Here is a 27136-nt window from a genome sequence, read left to right on the forward strand (position 1 = left end):
AGCCATTCACAGGTGCCCAAAAAAAACAAAGAAAACCTTGCAAGCGTTTGGAAGGAATCATTTGACGAGCCAATGAGCTAGCCATCTAGTGATGACTGAACACCTCTACTATTTAGTGAGTGGTCTTCTTTCCCCTAAATTATTTATAACTAAATGTTTTGTCAAGTTATCTCACATCCATAATACCCTGAATAAAAGTCCAGGGAAAACAATTGTCTGCCTGTCAACAAACAGTATACTGATGACTCCAACAGTAAGTATTGCAGGGTAGAAAACTGTCTGTACAACTGTGTTACAAAGTTTAATACCAAAATATAAAATAGTTACAGATAAATAACCAGCATAACAAAATGTTTAAGGAGGTAAGTAAGGTTTTTCTATGGCAGTACTCTAGATTATGTTAGGTCAGTATGTCATCAGGAATTAAATGCAATGGGCGGAGTTCCCACACAGCCATGAGACCGAGTAATTAGGTATCAACTGGAATATAATAAAATACATTGGTACTTGTATTAGACGCTTGTATGACACCACAGAAAAGTCATGAAGTCAGGATGGACAGAATGAAGCCTAACTTCTTCTTCCTTGTTTACATGTAGATCTACTGTACTTAATTGATTTTCCTGCCTCAAATGGCTTTTATGTAGCTGATTACTTTTTGTAAATTGTGACACTATATCATCCAGTTTGATAATGAGTACATAATTAATTAGAGAGGAAGCTGAATATATTTTGTATTATGTGTAAAAGAGAAAACCTCAAAAATTGTAAATAGTGAAGAGAATCGCAAATTGAGCATGAAAGCCAGTGAAAAGATACTGTGATGAAACTACAGAAGAGGCATGTGCATTTTTAATACAGCTCCTATAAGTGTCCTAAAAAGTGAGGTATTTTGGACCAGTGTTCTGGAAACAGTTCAAATGATGCAACTTGTCATTCTTTTACTATGTCTTTTATTCCAAGAGTACTAGTCCTGCCAGACACACAACCAAGTCTGTGCAGTTTCTAAACTAGGAGGTATGCATTAGCAGACTGAAGCTTTGAATCAAGCCAGGCAGCATGCCTGAGTAGCTCACATAGAACATTGCCTGTGAAAAGCAAGGGTTACAATTTATATTTCGCCCAGCAATCGATTTTAATTTTTCAAGTAGTTCTCTAATGGGTCAAATAAATGTGACCTACACTGCTGCCGTTCTTTGTACATGTTCAGTATCCCAAGTTGGACCTTTTTGCTGTTGATGCCATACTCATCTATGATGGGTTGAAAAAGTGTTTTGCATGCAATCTTGTTTGGGGACTGCATTTTCCCAATAGCATACCAATGAACTGAATTCAGCCCTGTTCCTTAACTATTACTGAGCCTATATAATTATTCCACTTCATATCCCTAAAAACTGCTACATCCAGGTATCTGTACAAGTAAGCTGATAAGTCACTGATATTGTGATTGTATGATACTATGTTTTTACATTTTGTTACATGGCAGCTTTACGTTTCTGAACAGTTTAAGTAAGTTGCTTTTCTGTTAATTACTTTAAAAATGTGATAAAGATTTGAGTAGATATCTGTGCAGCTTCTACAGAAAGTACTTGATTCTGGAGGGCTACCGAGTTTTTTGCAATGAAGTTCTTGAATAAAGAGTTCTCAGTTTACTTGCTGCATAAAATTCATATACAATCCCACACTTTCGATGACTGCCTCCATCATCATCATCATCAGGGGCTAAGATTGACTGTGATGAACTGATGAGGCTCCCACTTTTATACCCAAAGGATGCCATCTGGTAGGCTGGATTACCATGACGACAACACAGAAATGGTGCACTCTGGGGTGGTGTCCTCAACATCGATAGATTTTGTTTGCACACTCTATCCAGCATTGCTTGTAGCACTATCCCTCCCTTCAGGCAGTTAAGTGCAAGAGGTCTTCCTCTGTGCTCTTCCTTATTAAGTGCATGCTTCCTTGTGTTACTAAGAGCATAGTCCATGTCTCTACTGAAGTCGTTTTCACATACTCTGATTTCAACTGCTTCCCCTATCACAGAGTCCCTATAGGTCAACAAGTGAGCAAATACTCTTATCTGTTCAAGCAAAATCTTGAGCTTATTTAACAGACTATGCTGTTCCACCACTGATTTATACAAACACCCATATTTAAGGTGATGGTGATGCTTGATGCTCCAATTGTCAACAGTCTGTATAGACTGTCCCACACTATTTTTGCCACACACTCAAGGAATATTATAAATTCCTGGCAATCTCCGGGTGGCATTATCCTTAACTGATTGCAGCATTTCTTTGATTTTTATGGGTCATCCAAAGACTCATCTGACTGCTTGCCTGTTTAGGACTCCACCAATCTTGCTACACTGCAGGATAGAAGGTCCAGTAGTTGTTGGTCCTCTTGGCATGTTTAAATGACATTGTATCTTGGTTTCCTTGACAGTGCTTATTTAATATCATGGAGAGAATACCCATTCCTTCTGAATGTCATCCTAAGGCTGTTAATTTCAGAGCTGAGGTGATCCTTATCCAAAACAGTCCTCCCACTGTACACTAATATGCTCAGCATAGCTCTCTTTGGAGCTGGGTGGTGAAAGCTATACCCATTATGATACAGGTTTCTGTTTCCTGTACACAGAACAGCCAAGCTGTAAAGATCCACTCGCAAGTATGGCAGAAGTTCCATTCTGTATGGACTGTTGCCATACGCTGCATTGGGATAACCTGAAATACAGGTATTTGGATAAATCAGCAGTGGCAGAGCACAACCTGTAAGATAAGCACAATATTTCACTTGAGAAAGTGTGAATACTTGCTCACACATCAACCTTTTGGGACTCAGTGACCAAGGAAGCAGTTGAAATTAGTCTATGAGAAAAGAACTCCAATAGAGACATCAGATAAGCACATCACAATGCATGAAAGCAGGCACATGATAAAGAAAGAGCACAGAGGAAGAATTCTTGATGTGAGGGATGGTGCTGCAAGCCAAGCTGGAAAGAGAGCCCAAACAAAATCTGTGAAATTCGAGGGTGCCACTACAGTACATGCCACTTCTTTGTTGTTGTCACGATGTAATCCTGCCATTCATAAGCTGTCCTTTGGGAATAAAACTGGGAGCCTTGCTAATTCAAGCCTGACAATGATGATGGAGACAGTCATCATCTGAATTTGATGTGACAGGTAAACCAGTAACTTTTTATTCATTCTATTTAACTGAACATCTGCAAATACGAACACACACACACACACACACACACACACACACACACACACACACACACACTTGTGCCCTGACATTGTGCTAGTCAGACACGATGCCAGGACTGCATTTCGGCAGGCAGACTAAGGTGGGGTGGGGGTTATGTTATGTGGGGTGGGTAAAGGGAGAGAGGCATGAGGCAGAAAGAGGGGGTTGAGTGCAGGTAGCCAGCAACTCAGAAGGAGGAAGTATGTATGCTAACTAGGAATGTGGGAGAAAATGATGGCAGGTGCAAGGGTTAGGCATGTGATGCATGGGTACCGAAGGCCCAAGATGAAGGTGATGTGGATTAGGAAGGGGTGAAAGGAACAAGGAAGACAAAGGAAGGTGTGTACTCTAGCTTGACAATGGATTTATCCCAAAAGCTAGCAAATTTTCGTTCTCTTTTGTGTGTGCCTGTCAACAACTCAACACTTCTGCTATTCAGTGTGTGGTCTCCTTTACTTCTAAATTATTTGTATAAATATTAAGTTAAGCAAATTATAAATTCATAGGCACTGGAAGACAATTTTGGTTTGAAGAAAGGAAATCTTGGCTTTCCTCTTATTGCTTTTATTTTCATAGAAAGCAAGTTTAAAGCAGGTTCTGTAGGTGATGTTTGTAAATAATATTCCAATGGTATTTCATTCTGAACTCTTTCATCTATTTCAATCCTTTATATTACTCTAGATATAGAACTGTGAAGGAAAAATTTTAAGGATGTAGAACAAGTCAAACCGTTAATAGAATACAAGTGAATCATACAAAACATAATTTGTATCAACAGTGAAACACTTGGTGTTACGTAGCAGAATTTTTTCAATCCTTGACTCCAGATATTCAGATAATTTGTAGAGAGAGTGGCTAATGAGTTACATTTTTTAAACTGATTTTTATTGTTAGCAACAAGATCCATAAAGAAGGAGTAACTGTATTGTGAAATGAGTGTAAATACCTAAGGCCTTTAAAAAGGCCTCTGCAAGATGTATGATTACGTACTTTATGCAACATTCCTACTGCTCATTTCAGCTAAATAAACATTTCACTTACTTTGGATGTACCACTGCTAAACCGAGCAAGGTGGCGCAGTGGTTAGCACACTGGACTCGCATTCGGGAGGACGACGGTTCAATCCCGTCTCCGGCCATCCTGATTTAGGTTTTCCGTGATTTCCCTAAATCGTTTCAGGCAAATGCCAGGATGGTTCCTTTGAAAGGGCACGGCCGATTTCTTTCCCAATCCTTCCCTAACCCGAGCTTGCGCTCCATGTCTAATGACCTCGTTGTCGACGGGACGTTAAACACTAACCACCACCACAACCACCCCTGCTAAAAATAATTCCATAAGTAACAAGAATTGAAAATATGAAAAAAAGTTGACACACACATTTAGTGCAACAGAGAGATGCTTCTTAGGGTAAAATGTGTTAAACTGGACTTCTTAATTAGTTTAATGAAGTGTTGGCTCAACTTTAATTTGTTATTTAACTGGATCCAAAATGGCAACATTTTATCTTTGGAATTTGGCTGTCAAGTAAGCGATAGATGTCTTGTTCATTATATCGTGTGCCAATGACCTGACCTCGATGCCAAAACTATGCACCACATTCTAACTCCAAGCTTCAGTTGGCCAGGACTTTCCTTCTATTTATCTAGAAGTGATGATCCGTCTTCAAGACCAATCTGGTAGTAAAACACATTTCACAAACTCCTCTGCAGAATGAATGTTTCATTCTGAAGCAGCCTCCATGTCTGTATTTCAGCCATTTCTCATTGTATTGTTTTAAGAACTTGTTCAAGTTCAGCAGCTGTGTATCAGGAGGGTCAAACTGGAATTTTGAAATGTAAACAAAATCTATTGTCTTGTTAAAGGTAGCATCACATGACGATAAAGATTTTACTGACTTTTAGTGTTTAAACATTGCTGACAATGTGGTCACTGGAAATGGAACATAGTGTGGATTTAACAAGGACAGGAAAAGGAATAGGCCACACTTTTGTTGAATAAAAATTCCCAGCACAGGCCTGAAGTGATCCAGGAACCCACTGCAAAATTGATCAGAGAGGCAATACAGAGATTTAAATCTTGCTCTTCACAAATAACAGAATATTAGTGGAATGATGAGATGCTGCATGCATGTGAGGTGCTGTTTGTAGTGGTAAACACGGATAACAGGACAGGTATAGTCATATTTATCCCCTACATAAATGTAGCACACAAGTAATTTTGTACACTATTCTCTAAATGGTATGTTTCAAACAAACAATTAAAATGAATTTAAAATAAAACTATTCAAACCAAAAACTGAAACAAAACATGATGTGTGTTTTAAAGTACTTAGATAAATTGACTATTTCAAGGAGAAATAATCAGCTTAGCTATAATCATGAAAACATACGTTATATTACTGACACAAAAAAATGTGGAATTAACAAGTACAAAATTGTTCTTTCATACTATGCAAAACCTTCCTACGTTTCATAACCTGTATCAGTTACTGAATACATTCTCTGTGTTTCAGATTCTAATGCTTCTCTCCTTTCTCACAAATTATTGTGGCAAACGTACTTAAATGTGAAATCCATTCATCTTTCTTACTGAATAAATTTAGAGATTGCATCTTGGAAAAAGAAAGTGGAATTCTTTGACTGAAGGACTACAGCCTGTTCAATGGACACAATAACAAATAACATTGTGTTTTCAGGTAGGTCGTATTGCTTGCTGATGATACAAGTATAGTAATAACATCCAAAAACCAAGAACTAAGTGATGTAATTGTAAATGATGTTTTTCACAAAATTATTAAGTGGTTCTCAGCAAACGGACTCTCTTTAAATTTTGATAAAACACAGTATATACAGTTACGTACAGTAAATGGCACAACTCCAGTAATAAATATAGACTTTGAACAGAAGTCTGTAGCTAAGGTAGAATCTTCAAAATTTTTAGGTGTGTCCATTGATGAGAGGTTAAACTGGAAGCAACACATTGATGGTCTGCTGAAACGTCTGAGTTCAGCTACGTATGCTATTAGGGTTATTGCAAATTTTGGTGATAAGAATCTCAGTAAATTAGCTTACTATGCCTACTTTCATTCACTGCTTTCGTATGGCATCATATTCTGGGGTAATTCATCATTGAGTAGAAAAGTATTCATTGCTCAAAAACGTGTAATCAGAATAATTGCTGGAGCCCACCCATGGTCATCCTGCAGACTTCTATTTAAGAATCTAGGGATCCTCACAGTATATATATTCACTTATGAAATTTGTTGTTAATAATCCAACCCAGTTCAAAAGTAATAGCAGTGTGCATAGCTATAACACCAGGAGAAAGGATGATCTTCACTATGCGGGGTTAAATCTGATTTTTGGCACAGAAAGGGGTAAATTATGCTGCCACAAAAGTCTTTGGTCACCTACCAAACAGCATCAAAAGCCTGACAGATAGCCAACTAACATTTAAAAATAAATTAAAAGAATTTCTAGATGACAACTCCTACTCATTGGATGAATTTTTAGATATAAGAGTGTAAGAGGATTTACAGAACATCTCACCTCTCTCTTCCATGACTACTTGAATGTGTGGGTGTGACAGAGTGATGTGAGCATTACTAGGAGATATGGCACTGCTCACCTGTCCCCAGGGTCCTGCAAACCACTGGCCAGCACAATGGCGCTGGCTGGAGCAGGCGCGCCGGTCCTCGGGCCGGGAGCTAGCATCACAAGCTGCATCACGGCCTTCGGAGCAGATGACCCGCCTCGTCTGGATACCTGTCCCGCACTCCTGGGAGCACTGTGATGAAAGCAAACAATCTGTACTTATACCGCAGACTCTTACTCTCTTAGAATACCATACACTTTGCAATTTTAAAATTCATGATTACCTCTGGAGAAATAAGTTGCTGGACGTCAGCAAAATGTACTTTTCATTTACAAAAACAAGTACTACATATTTATATTTGCAATCCTGGGCAGACAAGATAGTAACAGAATTTTTCTCCCATGTGCCACTTGCCAGCAGTTTATTGTCGCATACAATTTATAACCTGTTAACCACGAAATACAGCATCTACATTACATAATTATATCACAACCCAAAGCCAACATACAGTGGACTGAACTTCAGTTAGAGAAAAAGACAGTCTAGTCTGCAGCCTGCTTGCTCTTAGTCTTGTGAGTTCAACGCATGCTATTAAGTCCTTACTTCTCAGTAAGCAGTATATGCATAGAAGGATAATCTTCAGGGTGTGCAACGAGTCAAGATATACATATATGAGACGCAGACATCATAGAAACTTCATATGTATTCTATATCAACAACAATGATCACTAAACTGTTTCATGCTATTCACACCTATGCCATCTAAATTTAATTGAGTAAATTAGTAACAAACCTGCTAAAACGTGAAAGGTTTGCTGCATCCACAGTTTTATTGCATTATACAGCTGCTGTGCATCTGCTGCTGGCAGCCTTTTTTAAAGTAGAAAATTTCTCATTTCTCTACTCAATCAAATTTAGACGGTTTTAGTACAATTAGCATTAAGCAGTACAGTGGTAAGTTACTGGTAATATTGTAAACACATTAAGTTTCTATGATATCTTTATTTTGTGTTAGTGCATACCTTGACTTGCTCCGCATCCCTGAAGGTTCTCTTCTTGATGGAATCTACGCAACATGATGGATGAATGAATGGTTTTAGAAAGAGAAGACAATTGCCACACTTGTAGCAGCATACGCCCATGTGCTTTAGCAACATGTAAACCTGCAAAATCTTTCAACAACATCTGAGGACCTTTGAAATGATACAACATTTCCTCACCAGTCAAGTTGGTACATTTTAAATGTTTTCCATGAACTGAAGATATCTACATATTCACCCAACACAAAAGTGGATGGCACTGGGTACTTACAAGTTGCTGTTAGCTGGCTATTGCACCTAACGTGCCACATGTCGTGATAAATGAAAAAGAGAATTATTTCCAAACATATGCTTGCATGACCTTTTTTTTCTTGTTTTGGACACACACACACACGCACACACACACACACACACACGCACACACATGCACACACACTGGTATACAGGGCGTCCCATGTGCAATGGTCAGTATTCAGGGATATGACAGGAACACTCATTTGAAGAAAGAAGAGACTTCATATGGACATATTCCGTTTTCCGAACATTTTCTGAGACAGCATATTTATGAGGAACTGGGTTGGACGCAAGATTGAACTCTGTGGCACTCCCTATGTGATTTTTTTCCGCAAGTACAAGTAACTGCCCACTGAGATCGCCAGGCCTTAAGCTATAAGATTTCTTTTGTTTTTTTTTATTTTTATTATTTTTTTAATGGATTGGATGAAATCTGAGGTGAATACGCAAGATGAACTGCTTCATTGCTTCATGAATGCTGCTGCCCTTGTCAGGGAATATGCAGAAGCACTCAGTATAGGCAACACAACATGTTGTCCCAAAAATGCACAAATTCATTGAAGTTGATGATAAGGTATTTGAACATTTACTTGAAATGTACAACAACTGTAATGTGATGTGTAGAATAATATTTAGAGGTGAATGTGTTAAAAATATATATTTTTCAATTGCTACTTTGGAAAGTTCATATTGTAATGTTTACTACCTGCTGTACATATGTAAACCTAACAATGTACTGAATAAAAGATAAAATAAATAACAATGTACATTAAATGTGTTCTATCTTGTAAACTATTCAAAACAAGGCTTATGTCCATATGAAGTTTTTTTGCTTTTGTTGAGAGCCTCAGTAGCAGAGAGCTTCCATACAGTCTTCAAATAACAATCACATTACCTGGGGCCAGTTCCAAAGTCAAACACTGCGTGCAGTTGCAGAGAGGTACATGTCAAATGGTCTGTTACCTGTTGGCTCCACTCAGTGTAAAGCCAGGAGTGCTTGAGACTCCTGGTCTCGGGACAGGGCCCCATGTTGCAGGGCTCCTCATCTGCAGGGCGGTCACTCTGAGGGCACTCCTCCTCGCCACTCTGCCCGTAAGGGCCCTGGCACATCACGGCTCTCGAACGATTGCCCTGGCCGCATGGGGCTGAGCACTATAAGGGAATACAGGGCAGTAGTGAGAATTTATTTAGTAACAATCCTGTCACATTAGTTAAAAGCACATAGGCACTGATATTGAGTAAAGACGCCTTTTGAAGTTGCAGATACATGCTACTGAACAATATTATTTGTGTGTGAGAGATATGGAAAAGTGTGTGTACAGTTGTAGCTAAAACATACTGCAACGTTACGCATTAAAAGTAGAAGGTTTGGATACTATTTATTCACATCTACCGACATTATTGCGGTTTGTACATATGAATTCAAAGCAGAAAAAACTCTATACTGTATTGAGCTTAAACACATACTCATAAAACGGGAAGGCAATGGAATACAGAAAGATACAAATGAGAATGGTAAGAATTTTCCATGACCTCTTCACGGTTCTCAACTGTGGAATTCGACAACAATTTCGAGCTAGTTGGATTTTTTTCTCCAGATGCTAAGTCATGGCGCTCGCACATTAATGAATACAGAGAATCTGATATGCATACTGTTGAAATATACAGGCCGAACTAGACCACCAACGACAAAGTTTTGGTGGTGGTTCAGGGATATTTTCTGAGTATTCTGGTATAAGGGGCGTGTTGTCCCCTGGCTCGTTTTGGACCTATCGCTCGTTTTGGACCAATCACGTAATTATTATTTATTCGGTTTGTAAGACCACTTACCTCTGTCTCTGTAAAAATACCTTTACAACACTGAAGAAGCCTGCGATATGCATTAACCTAAACGTACAACAAAAACAGAGCAACTCAACAATCCTCAGTATTGTGACTGGCTGCCGTCGCCGTGGGAACAGCTCAGCATATCGTCGCTGTCATTGCATTCAGTGCACTCAATCATGAGGTGCATATCGGCTAACTCCGTCATTAAACCTATCCGTATTGGTGTGTACCACTGTTAACGTACAATTAACACTGCCGGAGAAAGAAACCCGAGACGGATAAGTGCAGCTGTGAATGCAAGCCTTAGAGCGAAGAGTAAAGTGGGCGTTACTGGTGTCAACAACGAATACCACGAGTGAATGCAACAACTTGGTTTCTAAATAGGCACACAGCACACACTGTCGCCATTTACGTTGTTGTGCCGTAATTTACTGCTCAATTTAGATGCAAAGGCAACTGAGGTAAGAAATTACACAGAATGCAACTATTCTGTAACAAGTCACTGAAGATCACCGATCCCTTGCAGCGAAACACCATTTGTATCTCGCCCAACGTGTCTGGCTTCAATTTTCATCCCACGGATACTTTTCAAGCATTTGTTGTCTCCGTGCAGGTATTGTACGCGCAAACAAAATAGACACTCGGCTGATGGGAGCGACAGCAAAAGCATTTCCCATGTACAGTCGCTCCCATCATCAAGCGCGCCGAGTGTCAACTATTTTATTTTGCGCGTACTTCCGTCTTCAGAGATGCTTGGCGCTGCGTGTAGTTTTTAGTCTCTCTTATGTGTTGAGTTGAGGCATACTCAGTCCGCACTACTACTTTACAGTAGCAGTCAGTATATCCTCCCTACTTCATTCCTTAGAAATGGTCACACTGAGTACTGACCTGCATTTTTAAGTAGGTGCGGTAACCTGAACAGATACTCTACAGTGTCACCAACTATCCAAAATGAAATAAACTAGGTGCGTGTGCAAAAAAGATCAAATAAAGCCGAAACAAAACGAGGTTTATTATTATGCAGTTTTATTTTTGCAATAATTGTATGTGTAAGGCATTTAAGGGGAGGCGGTACGTATACGAAAATCCAGTAATGTAGATATTGTTAGGTAACTCCCAACTGTGTGAACAACAATTTGATCAAATTGTATACACAGACATACCAAAATGTAATCAACGCTGCTATTATTCTGATAGATTTCTTTTTTTTCGTATTCGAGTTCTTTACTATTATGTAATTCGGTGTAAAACACTTCAGGGAATAACTGAAGGCATATTTTGGCCTACTTTACTTAGCTGGAACATTGCATGGCGGTAAAATGAATATTGAAGACTTTTGGAATACAGATGGGACAGGAATAGAAATCTTTCGTGCAAGTATGTCAGTGAAGAGAATCTGATTTTTGACTCGTTGTATCAGGTTTGAAGCATCCATACAAGGGAAGAAAGAAATGAACAAGATAATCTTGTTGCCATAAGAACCATTCTTGATATGTTTGTCTCCAACTGCAATGCATATTTTGCTCCGTCAGAAAACGTTACTTTGGAAGAAATGCTCGTTCCATACAGAGGCAGGTGCAGGTTCAGGATGTATATCCCAAATAAACCTGCCAAGTATGGGATCAAGGTCTTCATCCTGGCTTGTTCTAAAACGTATTACGTAAAACATTTGGAAGTTTATGCAGGTGCACAACCCCAAGGGCCGTACAAAGTCAGTAATAAGCCAGATGATGTTGTTTTCCGTCTTGTAAACCCAGTAAAAGGGTCTGGAAGAAATCTGACGATAGACAATTGGTTTACCTCTTACCCAATCATCAAAAACTATTACAAGAAAAGAATATTACTGTTGTTGGTACGTTAAAAAAATAAGTCTGAAATTCCGTTTGACTTCTTATCCAAAAAGTCTAAAGAAGAGTACTCAAGTATGTTTGGATTTCAGGTAGATGTCACATTACTTTCATAAGTACCAAAACGGAACAAATCAGTACTCCTTATGTCGTCAATGCACCATGATGATGAAATTGACAGTGACAGCGGTGGAAAGAAGAAACCAAGTATAATAACGTACTACAACAAAACTAAGGGCGGCGTAGACGTCGTTGATGCTATGTGTGGTGAATATACTGTAGCTAGAGGGACAAGACGGTGGCCTCTTGAGTCTCTTTTTTCAGTTGTTGAACATTGCAGCTCTCAATGGCTACATTGTGTTCAAAGCCAACAAAAATGCATCAGTTAGACGAGAATATCACAGAACACTAGGAAAGTCTCTCATAACACTATATTTGACAATGCGCGCAACCCAACCAAACCTCCCGCGCGATATTCGCAGGCTTGCCTGTAACCTCTCCAGTACCGAAGAACAAAGAATAGTCGAAGATCCACAACCAGGGAAAAGGGGAAGATGCTACAAATGCAAGGACAGCAAAACTAAATACTTTTGCTAAGTTTGCAAATTGTGGTTATGGTTGGCGCATGCAGAAATGGTTTGCGGCGACCGTTTTGAAAAGTGATAAGTTTAGAGGACGATATTTCATGAACTATTCTTCAAATTCATGATTTCCATTTATACAACGAAAGTTCATCATTTTTGCTTCTTATTTCTACAACTTACTCTCATTTATATTCTTATTTCAGTCAAATTTACTTGTATTTTCAGTTTACTGACATTTAGTACTACAAAGATGTATATGTTTCAGTTTTTTTTTAAAGCTGAACTAATGCCACTATAGCATTTAGTAGTACCTAATCAAAATAAAAATTCGACATTTGATCTAAACATACTGTTTGTCATTTGTTACAAGTGATTTATTTATTGGGTCCCACAGATCCAGCCCGACCGTTCTTGACATTATTTTTCGCCCGCCGTTCTAGGGTTAAAACGAGGGAGCCCAGCAGTAAGGGAAAATTTCGTAATCAGTTGTCTCTCCCTTACCAATGCTCAACTGTTGCGCACTGTGTGCAAGGTACAGTATCAGTGTTGCCAAATCAGCTTACCAGAGCTAACTGGCTCCTCGTTTCAGTATTGTAGACCGAATTAGAAAGCATAACGGGGCAGACTAAAGCTGTGTTGGTGTGTGTTATGGGCTCGTCAGCATACGCAAGACCAAGAACGCAACTACGAAAAATAAACAGTTATGAGATTTACAAGAAAGACTGTTGCAGGGAATAACTGGTAGGCCTAGCCATGTTCGGGTCACTTGCATAATTGTTTTGAACTGAATCAATATATATATTTGTTGATTCAAGAACTGTATCAATCAATGCATTGGTAAAAAAGTAACTGCCCTGATTCTAGCGGTGAATGTACATCCATCGCAGCTCAAATACCCAGGCAAATGCATTGTAACTACACTCCTGGAAATTGAAATAAGAACACCGTGAATTCATTGTCCCAGGAAGGGGAAACTTTATTGACACATTCCTGGGGTCGGATACATCACATGATCACACTGACAGAACCACAGGCACATAGACACAGGCAACAGAGCATGCACAATGTCGGCACTAGTACAGTGTATATCCACCTTTCGCAGCAATGCAGGCTGCTATTCTCCCATGGAGACGATCGTAGAGATGCTGGATGTAGTCCTGTGGAACGGCTTGCCATGCCGTTTCCACCTGGCGCCTCAGTTGGACCAGCGTTCGTGCTGGACGTGCAGACCGCGTGAGACGACGCTTCATCCAGTCCCAAACATGCTCAATGGGGGACAGATCCGGAGATCTTGCTGGCCAGGGTAGTTGACTTACACCATCTAGAGCACGTTGGGTGGCACGGGATACATGCGGACGTGCATTGTCCTGTTGGAACAGCAAGTTCCCTTGCCGGTCTAGGAATGGTCGAACGATGGGTTCGATGGTGGTTTGGATGTACCGTGCACTATTCAGTGTCCGCTCGACGATCACCAGTGGTGTACGGCCAGTGTAGGAGATCGCTCCCCACACCATGATGCCGGGTGTTGCCCCTGTGTGCCTCGGTCGTATGCAGTCCTGATTGTGGCGCTCACCTGCACGGCGCCAAACACGCATACGACCATCATTGGCACCAAGGCAGAAGCGACTCTCATCGCTGAAGACGACACGTCTCCATTCGTCCCTCCATTCACGCCTGTCGCGACACCACTGGAGACGGGCTGCACGATGTTGGGGCGTGAGCGGAAGACGGCTTAACGGTGTGCGGGACCGTAGCCCAGCTTCATGGAGACGGTTGCGAATGGTCCTCGCCGATACCCCAGGAGCAACAGTGTCCCTAATTTGCTGGGAAGTGGCGGTGCGGTGCGGTCCCCTACGGCACTGTACGGTCTTGGCGTGCATCCGTGCGTCGCTGCGGTCCGGTCCCAAGTCGACGGGCACGTGCACCTTCCGCCGACCACTGGCGACAACATCGATGTACTGTGGAGACCTCACGCCCCACGTGTTGAGCAATTCGGCGGTACGTCCACCCGGCCTCCCGCATGCCCACTATACGCCCTCGCTCAAAGTCCGTCAACTGCACATACGGTTCACGTCCACGCTGTCGCGGCATGCTACCAGTGTTAAAGACTGCGATGGAGCTCCGTATGCCACGGCAAACTGGCTGACACTGACGGCGGCGGTGCACAAATGCTGCGCAGCTAGCGCCATTCGACGGCCAACACCGCGGTTCCTGGTGTGTCCGCTGTGCCGTGCGTGTGATCATTGCTTGTACAGCCCTCTCGCAGTGTCCGGAGCAAGTATGGTGGGTCTGACACACCGGTGTCAATGTGTTCTTTTTTCCATTTCCAGGAGTGTATGTTGTGACGTCTTGTTCGAACGTTTTGTGGGAAACAAGTTTTTCGCCATTTACTTGCTTCATTCCTTCCTTTGTAATAGTGTATAGGTGACGTACCTGAGTCAGTTAGAAGAGCTGTACTTGAATCAGCAATAGCAGGTACATCAGTGTCGGCAGATGACTTCATCACCACTTATTTCACTATTGCTGTCATGGTAACTATTTGTAAGTCTGGGTCCGCATCAGAATCGTCTGCTTCAGTCTGATCATCATACAAAATTCTGCAAATTTCGCTGTAAGAAAGACTTTCTCTTGCAAACTACTGACAATGATAATTCGGTGTTTGGACATCACATATAGTTCACAAAATAACTAGTTACTCAATGATACACCTAAATAAAAATTGGGTTGCACCGGCAGAAATTAATTACGTAAACGGTCGGGCTGGGTCTGACAGACCCGAGCGCTTTTTGAAAGACTGCCAAACAATGACTAAACAAAGAAAAACCTTATTCACGACAATAATGCTTTCTCTGGGATGTTTCAGGAAGGTAGCAGGGCGCTAGAGTCAAATCAGCAACAATAAGAATGTAAGTTCAGTGAAACAAAAACCAGTGGGTCTCACAGACCTAGCCCGAACGTTCTAGGGTTAAATCGGTAGACGTCGATAGTCTTCGAGGTGCTAGTGTTTAGCGTCTCCCCATTGCTTACTATCTAATAATACCAATAACGTGAAAGCGTTGTAGCAACGGTAGTATCTCCTGTGCTGCTCGCCTTCCATCACGGGTAGGAATGAAATCCGCAAAATTTGATGTGTCAAGCAACAATTTTGGGCCTGAGCTCGGCTGAGAATATGTTAGCCACAGATAATCAGAGTCTAAATGGTGGTCTGTTTTCTGACGTTTCTCCTTAATGTAAAGCAGGACGAACATTAGGAATTAGTAGTTTTGAGTTATCTGTCTTTGATTAACAATCTGTGTAAGAGTACTGAACCCCAATTAACAGAAGCACACACAAACGAATGGAGAATGTTATTGTAATAACCTATTTAAGGAGCGGTTCTAAGACCAATAATTAATTTCATACGAGGGAATATGTAAACCAATTAAAAGTGGTATACTCCATTACTCGGTCATACTGCGCGAGCCAAAATGAAAGAAGGATAAAACCAAAAGCCCATTTAGTAGCTTACTTCTGCTGTTTATCTGATACTAATCCTTTTGAAGTAGTGTTGCCTCATGCCTTTTATTGTTTTTTATTTTTTTTGTAATACCTACATATTTAAAGTCTTATCCACTCAGTGGAACATGAATCATAATTACAGGCGAACAAGTAATCTTACACAGCACTGTGTACAGTATAAGGTGTATGTCATCTTGTGCTGTCGGAACACACAGTAACTGCGTGTTATTTGAAAACGGGAGACAAGTCCCTGTTGCTAGTGCAGCGTTTGATCCATTGTTAAGTTCAACTGGAAGGCGATTGTTATGTCGCTGGTCGCAACAGCTGTAAATGTCTTCAAACTGGAAGTGTGACAGCACATTCCGAGGCTCCGAAGGCTAGCAGGAGCCCTCAGAATATAACTGAGCAGGGCGTTCCCCATCCTGTTCCTATACGAACTTCAGACAATGTGCCTTCCACTAAACCACCTCTCAGCTTCTGCATTTGACCAAGGCAGCACTACACATATCTCAGCCAAGCTGCAGAGTTCACTAAAAGACTCATATTTTGATACTTCAGACCAAATTCCAATCGTGTCTGTCACATTCTCCCACTCCACAAGGTTGATTTTCTGCCACTCGAGTTTTGCGTCGGACAGGATGGCCTGTGTGATAGCTAATTGTGTGACAGTGTCCTTTTTCTCTTCTTAAACAGTTTTCTGGTGCTGTAGATGATACATTGCGTAGTACTTCAGCATTCTTTGGGAGACTGGACAATGCGTACAATAAAATTAATGCAAAATTTCTGAATTCCGATTATAGTATCCACAGTCCTTATGGTATGCAAAATTCCTATTTAATTCTCAAAAACGGAACCCAAATGTGGTTTGGGGTGAAGGAAATTCTTAACATTTACAAAAGGCAGATGCTCTTGACACCTGTTTACGATTGTCATTTGCACAACTGTTCTGATTAAAATAGTGAAATCTTGTAGCAGCTTGGTTGGGTCAGCATATATAGATCGGAGCGCCTATGAACTGCTTTGCTCTCTCGCAGGAATGGTCGTAGAAATATGACAAACAATTTGTTGTTACTGCTTTTATTCATTTTACGTAGTGTCTTGATGGGTATAGCAATTTTCATTCAGTGAGGATTTCCCGAAGTACTGTGTTACAGCCTCCCACTGACTAAGTACACGTTCACAGACGGGCTCAACTGCGATATATAGTGCTCCTGTGATTGTTAGTATCCCCAAGGGATATTCATCTTAAAGTGTTTTGCATAGACCGTTATACGATTTTTCCTTCCCGAGAAGAGGTGAAACCAATTACGGGTTTCTGAAAAAAAGAATTTCCAATGGGCTGATGTCCTTAATAGGAATGTGAAAGGCATCTGGATGGAGTGGCAAGAAAATTGTATGTGGATTAAGTGTGGAATTTCTCGCTTGAGGAGGGCGTAAACTCCGTTGTCTTTGCCAACCATAACAAATGCGTTATCTGTGTGATACCACACATCTTCTGCAAATTCAGTTCAACGTCAGTTAATATAGCTTCCGCATTTTCGATAGTTGTTTTTGCTTCACTGAGTCCATCTCTAAGAATTCCAAAAACACTGAATGCGATGTTATTTTCAGATCACTTGTTTGGAAACAAGGGTTGCTCAGTCGATAGGGTGATCAACACACTGTGTAGCAAATGAATACTCACAAATAATGACATTCTGGTCTCGGCCCTAGCTATTGTGACTGATAGAACTTTAGGCTGAAAATTCAATTTAGAGTGTCTAGCACAAGAAAATCGTTTAGCCCCTTTCATGTGCTTGTCGGATTTAGAATAGTCTTTCAGTCCCAGATACTTGCAGTTAAGAAGAAGTTGACAAAAACCTCTTCGCACTTTTATCTGTTGGAACCTTCCGAACCTAGTCTTTTAACTCTCCGTCTTTTAATCATTCTTCTCTCAATAGTTGTGCGATAGAGATTTCTTCAGTATTTTTAACTAAACGGATACACTTCTAAGAACTGCGCCGGCCGGTATGGCCGAGCGGTTCTAGGCGCTTCTGTCTGGAACCGCGCGACGCTGCGGTCGCATATTCGAATCCTGCCGTAGGTTTAAGTAGTTCTAAGTCTAGGGGACTGATGACTTCAGATGTTAAGTCCCATAGTGTTCAGAGCCATTTGAACCATTTCTAAGAACTGCCTTCTTATTCAAAGTGAAAAAGATTCAAATAAATGAACTGAAAACGATTAAATCCTGTTGCCAACATATTATTGATAATAAGAGTAACTGTAATAGTACTGGAGACTGTATTGTATCAGATGCGATAGTTAATTGAACAACCCACTGTGGTCCAGCTTGTGAGGTAACGGGCGAATTGTGGCGCCAGGAAAATATTCTAAGTTGGCGTGGCCGTACGGGCCGCTCGGCCAGTAGGGGCCCGGCAGCAAACATGTGGCGAACGTCAGCTGGACGAGGGGGGTAGCCCCAGCGTGTGGTCTAGCCGCGTGGCTGGGGATTCCGCTGTGACAAGGACAGTACTTTGTGTCGATAAAGAAGATGTCTATGCCGGAAGTGCCAAAGATGGCGGACTTTGTGAAACCTTAAATGGCAGACATTTCACAGTTCGTATATTGTTGTTGTTGTTGTGGTCTTCAGTCCTGAGACTGGTTTGATGCAGCTCTCCATGCTACTCTATCCTGTGCAAGCTTCTTCATCTCCCAGTACCTACTGCAAACTACATCCTTCTGAATCTGGTTAGTGTATTCATCTCTTGGTCTCCCTCTACGATTTTTACCCTCCACGGTGCCCTCCAATGCTAAATTTGTGATCCCTTGATGCCTCAAAACATGTCCTACCAACCGATCCCTTCTTCTAGTCAAGTTGTGCCACAAACTTCTCCCCAATTCTATTCAATACCTCCTCATTAGTTACGTGATTTACCCATCTAATCTTCAGCATTCTTCTGTAGCACCACATTTCGAAAGCTTCTATTCTCTTCTTGTCCAAACTAGTTATCGTCCATGTTTCACTTCCATACATGGCTACACTCCATACAAATACTTTCAGAAACGACTTCCTGACACTTAAATCTATACTCGATGTTAACAAATTTCTCTTCTTCAGAAACGATTTCCTTGCCATTGCCAGCCTACATTTTATATCCTCTCTACTTCGACCATCATCAGTTATTTTACTCCCTAAATAGCAAAACTCCTTTACTACTTTAAGTGTCTCATTTCCTAATCTAATTCCCTCAGCATCACCTGATTTAATTTGACTACATTCCATTATCCTCGTTTTGCTTTTGTTGATGTTCATCTTATATCCTCCTTTCAAGACACTGTCCATTCTGTTCAACAGCTCTTCCAAGTCCTTTGCTGTCTCTGACAGAATTACAATGTCATCGGCGAACCTCAAAGTTTTTACTTCTTCTCCATGAATTTTAATACCTACTCCGAATTTTTCTTTTGTTTCCTTTACTGCTTGCTCAATATACAGATTGAATAACATCGGGGATAGGCTACAACCCTGTCTCACTCCTTTCCCAACCACTGCTTCCCTTTCATGCCCCTCGACTCTTATAACTGCCATCTGGTTTCTGTACAAATTGTAAATAGCCTTTCGCTCCCTGTATTTTACCCCTGCTACCTTCAGAATTTGAAAGAGAGTATTCCAGTCAACATTGTCAAAAGCTTTCTCTAAGTCTACAAATGCTAGAAACGTAGGTTTGCCTTTTCTTAATCTTTCTTCTAAGATAAGTCGTAAGGTTAGTATTGCCTCACGTGTTCCAACATTTCTACGGAATCCAAACTGATCTTCCCCGAGGTCCGCTTCTACCAGTTTTTCCATTCGTCTGTAAAGAATTCGCGTTAGTATTTTGCAGCTGTGACTTATTAAACTGATAGTTCGGTAGTTTTTACATCTGTCAACACCTGCTTTCTTTGGGATTGGAATTATTATATTCTTCTTGAAGTCTGAGGGTATTTCGCCTGTCTCATACATCTTGCTCACCAGATGGTAGAGTTTTGTCATGACTGGCTCTCCCGAGGCCATCAGTAGTTCTAATGGAATGTTGTCTACTCCGGGGGCCTTGTTTCGACTCAGGTCTTTCAGTGCTCTGTCAAACTCTTCACGCAGTATCTTATCTCCCATTTCGTCTTCATCTACATCCTCTTCCATTTCCATAATATTGTCCTCAAGTACATCGCCCTTGTATAAACCCTCTATATACTCCTTCCACCTTTCTGCCTTCCCTTCTTTGCTTAGAACTGGGTTGCCATCTGAGCTCTTGATATTCATAAAAGTGGTTCTCCTCTCTCCAATGGTCTCTCTAATTTTCCTGTAGGCAGTATCTATCTTACCCCTAGTGAGACAAGCCTCTACTTCCTTACATTTGTCCTCTAGCCATCCCTGCTTAGCCATTTTGCACTTCCTGTCGATATCATTTTTGAGACGTTTGTATTCCTTTTTGCCTACTTCATTTACTGCATTTTTATATTTTCTCCGTTCATCATTCGTATAGAAATTAATAATAGCCAAATGAATCATGATAACTCAAAAAGAAACATGTACATCACTATTATCTGCACGACGATTCTGATGGTGCAATCAGATTTTCAATATCTTTATTAGTTTAATGTTTAGTATCTCACGGTAAATTACACAAGTAACACCCAGCAACAAATTTTCAAAATATAAGCGCTTCATCCGATTTTGTCTATCGCCTGTCTTTAGAAAGCTATTAGCGTAAACCTAAATTGGTATGAATTACAGGCATGTAACTTGAATAGTACGTAAGTTATTGGAAGTCAAAGTGGCCGGTTATTGTCGTTCGGGTCAGGCCATAAGTACTCCACAGTTACACGAAAAAACGGTAGGAGCATGCTTGTAAATACATTTATTCGTCTATGTTTTTGTTTATGTCCGATATATGCTATTCATGAAGAAATTGGTTAAATAGTTACTGTGTGTTAGAAAGCACAGAGACATTAGGCTCCTGGCCTACCTTTTTTTTTCTATTGATATATGTTTATTTAATTGTCTATGTATTTAATAATGTGTGTTAGAGCGTGTTTATGGTCCAGCCGTTGGAATATTTATTTAATTTCAAGTTGTTTAAATGTAAATCCAGTGTTTGGTATGGGTTTCAATACGTTTGTGAGTGCACATCGGCTTGGAGACATGGAGGGAGCGCTCTAGCCAATCACAGCGCCCGTTTCTACGAGAGACGTATGGAGGCTAGGGAGGAGTATCGTTTCCGGAGAGGACACGAGAGAGTTCTGGAAAGTATGGCACTGGAAACGGGAAGTGCTGAACGCGACGGCGCGACGGACGCAGAGTCGCAAGAGGGACTTGGAGAGTGTGGAGCGGTTTACGCGTAGTCGCGGCAGATAGAAATATTTCGTTGTGCTGACTTGTGCACTTGTGAGATTTCCGTGGCTTCTACAGTGAAGACGTTTAGAAGTGAATATCTTGCGAGCTGCCGGCCGAAGTGGCCGTGCGGTTAAAGGCGCTGCAGTCTGGAACCGCAAGACCGCTACGGTCGCAGGTTCGAATCCTGCCTCGGGCATGGATGTTTGTGATGTCCTTAGGTTAGTTAGGTTTAACTAGTTCTACGTTCTAGGGGACTAATGACCTCAGCAGTTGAGTCCCATAGTGCTCAGAGCCATTTGAACCATTTTTTTCTTGCGAGCTTTGTTGTTGTTCATAACTAATTACGTGCAGTAGGAATCTATTGTTTCCCTGTTATTCAACGTATATTTTATTTAACTGCTGGACCATCGACACCAATAAGTGTTTTGCAGAAATATACCACATTCTCAAAAGTACTTCTACTATCGTACTTACTCATCATTTAAAGTCGTTAAGATAGCACCTGCAGATTTTATTAAAATTGCAATCTTTCATTTATAAATTTATGTGTTGCATTCATAATTCGCAATTGCCGAGTGATAGAAACCTTCGACCATTCGCTTCATGTGTGTATTCTTATCGTATACTATAGACTCAGCATTATTTGGCCGGTAATGCGGCAACTGTGTCCCTATTGACAAATTTAACTGATAAACAGGTCTAGTATGACATAACACGAGCTTTGCATACGGTTTGACTTTGTCACATCTCAAGTGTAGCGACCTTTTTTAAGTATTCAATTTGATCATGCGTGACCTCAGTGCCTAGAATTATGCGCTTTGGTATGTAACGATTTTCACGCTTGGGTTAGTTTGTAAACGAAAAGAGGTTTTTATACTTCATCTGTTACGAGTCGTTTGGAGATAAAAAAAATAAAGCTTAAATGTAAATATGATAAATTATGGAAAATATTTACTCCGTATTTTACAAAATTCTTTCTGCAGTCAACGCTCCACAGCTTGTAATGATTCAGAAATGGCATGCTAAATTCGGCAAGAACTTCTGCATCAATATTTCCAAACAATGGAAAATCCAGAGACAATGATCAAGTGTGTACAAGCTGAGCTTGTATGAATGTGTCTATGCTTTCTACGTTAGAAGGCCTTTTGGCCGAAAGCTCTCGAGTTATCAGTCTTTGTTGTTGCCTGCAACTAAACGTCTCCTCTATATGGTGAGTAGCAATCTATCCTTTTCATAATATTGCTGTTACTTTAATGTCAATATTTCTGGAATAGGCAAGAGCATAATCCTTGAAAGAAAGATGATGATCATGATGATCAATGTTTTTCTATTTACTACTAGCTTATGTCACAAATCATCATCAGGTCGACTTCACTGGAAGATCAAAATAGCACTTCTTATCAGGAAAGGTAATGTCTAAAGTACTTGTAGAGAACAGTGTGGCTTTGCCTACAAAATGTATTTTGGACACTACCTGGCCAGACGAGAGCTATTTGTGTCGTCGAGCAGAGCAGACTTAAATCGACCTTAATTAAAATATAATATACCAGCTTTTGACAGTTGAAAGACGTCCTGCCTTAATGATTTTTTTACTTCTTGTGGGCAGCAGCACAGGCTCGATAAAATTTGTTTCCGCTGGCAGTTATTTTAAAATAGCACTTTATTAAGCACTGGCAGTTTCAGGCGTTGCTGACGCTGAAGCCAGTAAGGGGGCGTCCATTAGTTACGTGAGGCGCATAGGGAGGGGGGAGGCAGGGGTCGAGCAGAAGCTCACTCAGTCTCACGTGGGAGTGAGGGGGGGGGGGGTCTCGTCAAATATCACGTAATTTTCCCCCAATAACAGTGTAAAATTGCGAGAAAACTGGATTAAATTAAGTACAATATGTTTCTCCACTAAGATATGTCCGTCCCGATAGCTGAGTGGTCAGCGTGACGGATTTCCGTCCTGCGGGCCCGGGCTCGATTCCCGGCTGGGTCGGGGATTTTCTCAGCACAGGGACTCGACGCTGTGCTGTCTTCATCATCATTTCATCCCCATCCGGCGCGCAGGTCACCCAATGTGACGTCGAATGTAATAAGACCTACACCAAGGGGGCCGGACCTGCCCCACAAGGGGCCTTCCGGCCAATGACGCCAAACGCTCATTTCTATTTCCCCCTAAGATATGGCTAAATCCGGCACAATAATGCTTAACGTGGTTATGCGAACGCCAAAGCCCAGGGTTTGTTTATGCTTCTATTAAATAAAAATAATTAAGCAAATTATGTTTTTTAATAGATCGAACGCAATCAAGTACAGATTAACGTGTTTACGCTAAAAATACGCATTTTGTAAATCTCACGTGAGATTAGGAGGGGGGGGGGGGAGATGGGGTCGAAACAAATCGCACGTCATCTTATCAAGGGAGAAGGCGGGTCGAAAAAACGCCAAAATCGCCTCTCGTAACTAATGGACACTCCCTAGCAGTTGTGGAAACCTCAGTCTCTTAAGCTGCATGAAATAAGTCACATGTCGTACATAGTACATGCATAGCATGGTCGACAATGGACACCCCCTAGTAGTTGTGAGAACATCAACCCCGTAAGTTGCGTAAAATAAGTCACATGTCATACACCGTTCATGCATAGCATGGTCGACAATGTGCAGGAATCCACAAATTACACATTCAACACATCTATTCCGACGTCCTGGAAATTGACGACCATGCAGTGCGTAACTGTGAATGAGAATTCACTTTTATTTTATATAACTTACAAGGATGCTATATCCACATCTATTACACACTTGAGAACGAGTAACAATCAGAACAATACATAACATAGAGTGAGTTAGTGAGTTTTGCGGGCGGAGAGGGGGGGGGGGGGGGCAGGAATCCTGCGCAGCCGTACTGGGCAATGTCTTGATGTAGGAGGTCTGCTGTTGCCTTCTTTCGACCTGTTATGAAGTGCCAAGTGTGCATCTATGTCGTGTGGATGATCTGTGATAAGTACTTGTTCAGTGTAGTGCTTTGTTGATGCTGTTATGGATAAAGGGAAGGGAGAGGTAAAACGCGGTGCCAGCACATAGCCTATTCCACAGCACAAAGGGAGTCGTTATGCTTAATGTCTCCATTCGGTGGATGAATCACCATCTAGATCTACAGTGTCAAAGCCCTCACTTTATGAGGCACTGCTGATAGGTTTAGTGACCAGGAACTTTATGCCACCATCTCTTCAGTCATCAGTCTTCTGACTAGTATGATGCGGCCCACTACGAATTCCTCTCCTGTGCCACACTTTTCATCTCAGAGTACCAACTGCAACCTACGCATTCAATTATTTGCTTGATGTATTCCGATCTCTGTCTTCCTCTATAGTTATTACCCTCTACAGCTACTTCTACTACCCTGATGTCTCAATAGATGTCCTATCATCATGACCCTTCTTACTGTCGGTGTTTTGAAGATATTCTTTTTCTCGCTGAATCTGCAAACAACCTCATTCCTTACCTTATCAGTCCAACATTCTTTTGTAGCACCACATCTCAAATGTTTAAATTCTCTTCTGTTCCGGTTTTGCCACAGTCCATGTTTCACCACCATACAATGCAATGTTCCAGTCATTAATATTTAGAAATTTCTATTAGAAATTAAGGCCTATGTTAGATACTAGTAGACGTCTCTTGGCCAGGAATGCCCTTTTTGCCAATGCTACTCTACGTTTTATGTCTTCCTTCCTCCGTCCATCATGGGTTATTTTGCTCCCTAGGTTGTAGAATTGGTTAACTTCGTCTACTTCGTATTCCCCATTTCTCATATAAAGTTTCTTCTTGCTCTCAAATGTGCTACTTCTCATTACTTCCGTCTTTCTTCGAATAACACTCAATCCATATTCTGTATTCGTTAGACTGTTCATTTCATTCATCAGATTTTGTAATTCTTCTTTCACTCGAGACAGCAATGTCATCGGTGAATCTTATCACTGTTTACGTCTCACCCTGAATTTTAATCCCCCTCTTGAACCTTTCTTTTATTTCCGTCATTGCTTCTCCGATATATAGACTGCAGAGTAAGGCTGAGAGACTAGATCCCTGTCGTACGCCCTTCTTGAGCCGGGCAGTTCGTTGTTGTTCTTCCAGTGTAATTGTTTCCTCTTGGTTCTTACACATATTATATATATTGAAGCGCCAAAGAAAATGGTACACCTGCCTAATGTCGTGTAGGGCCCCCGCGAACACGCAGAAGTGCCGCAACACGACGTGGCACGGACCCGACTAATGTCTGAAGTAGTGCTGGAGGGAAATGACACCATGAATCCTGCAGGGCTGTCCGTAAATCCGTAAGAGTGCGAGGGGTACAGAGAGCTCTTCTGAGCAGCACGTTGCAAGGCATCCCGGATGTGCTCAATGATGTTCATGTCTGGGGAGTTTCGTGGCGAGCGCAAGTGTTTAAACTCAGAAGAGTGTTGCTAGAGTCACTCTGTAGCAAACTCTGGACGTGTCGGGTGCCGCATTGTCCTTCTGGAATTAAGTCCATTGGAATGCACTGTGGATATGAATGGATGCAGGTGATCAGAGGGCATGCTAACGTACGGGTCACCTGACAGAGTCGTATCTAAACGTATCAGGAGTCCCATATCATTCCAACTGCACGAGGCCCACACTATTACAGAGCCTCTACCAGCTGGAACAGTCCCATGCTGAATTGCACGATCCATGGATTCATGAGGTTGTCTCCATACCCTTTCACATCCATCTGCTCCATACAGTCCGAAACGAGACTCGTCCGACCATCCAACATGTTTCCAGTAATTAACAGTCCAATGTCGGTGTTGAAGGGCCCAGACGAGGCAGAAGCTTCGTGTCATGCAGTCATCAAGGGCATACGAGTGGGCCTTCGGCCCCGAAAGCCCATATCGATGATGCTTCGTTGAATGGTTCAGACGCTGACACTTGTTGATGGCCCAGCACTGAAATCTGCAGCCATTTGCGGAAGGGTTACACTTCTGTCACGTTGAACGATCCTCTTCAGTCGTCGTTGGTCCCGTTCTTCAAATGGTTTAAATGCCTCTGAGCACCATGGGACTTAACATCTGAGGTCATCAGTCCCCTAGAACTTAGAACTACTTCAACCTAACTAACCTAAGGACATCATACACATCCATGCCCGAGGCAGGATTCGAACCTGCGACCGTAGCAGCCGGGCGATTCCGGACTGAAGAGCCTAGAATCGCTCGGCCACTGCGGCCGGCGTCCCGTTCTTGCAGGATCTTTTTCCGGCATCAACGATGTCGGAAATCTGATGTTTTACCGGATTCCTGATATTCACGGTGCACTCGTGCAATGGTCGTACAGGAAAATCCTCACTTCATCGCTACCGCGGAGATGCTGTGTCCCCTCGCTCGTGCGCCGACTATAACACCACGCTCAAACTCACTTAAATCTTGATAAACTGCTGTTGTAGCAGCAGTAACCGACCCAACAACTGCGTCAGACACCTGTTGTCTTACATAGCCGTTGCCGAACGGAGGGCCGTATTCTGCCTCTTTTACATATCTCTGTATTTGACTACGCTTGCCTATATCAGTTTCTTTGGCGCTTTAGTGTATTACCCGTCTTTCCCAATAGCTTACACCTATTTTTCTCAGAATTTGGAAGATCTTGCATTATTTTACATTGTCGGACCCTTCTTCCAGGCCCACAGATCCAATGAACGTGTACTGATTTTTCTTTAGTCTTGCTTCCATTATCAACCACCATGTCAGAACTGCCTCTCTGGTGCCGTTACCTTTCCTGAAACCCAGCTGGTCGTCATCCACCAGGTCCTCAATTTTCTCTTCCATTCTTCTGTATGTTCTTTGGGGTGTTAGACTTACT

The 27136-nt window shown here is 41.6% G+C and overlaps 1 protein-coding gene across 1 annotated transcript in view; it reads right to left on the reverse strand.

Annotated features, from left to right (window-relative positions):
• The window catches only part of LOC124615369 (ADAMTS-like protein 4), a 732241-nt gene that overhangs the window by 42751 nt on the left and 662354 nt on the right, over window positions 1-27136 (reverse strand). The window contains exons 9-10 of the mRNA XM_047143191.1: window positions 9144-9332; window positions 6880-7038 (exon numbers count right to left, since the gene is read on the reverse strand). Coding sequence (XP_046999147.1) covers window positions 6880-7038; window positions 9144-9332 — 348 coding nt within the window. The remainder of the gene's footprint in view (window positions 1-6879; window positions 7039-9143; window positions 9333-27136) is intronic.

The sequence above is a fragment of the Schistocerca americana genome, chromosome 5 (genome assembly GCF_021461395.2).
Source record: "Schistocerca americana isolate TAMUIC-IGC-003095 chromosome 5, iqSchAmer2.1, whole genome shotgun sequence".
Taxonomy (NCBI): Eukaryota; Metazoa; Arthropoda; class Insecta; order Orthoptera; family Acrididae; genus Schistocerca; species Schistocerca americana.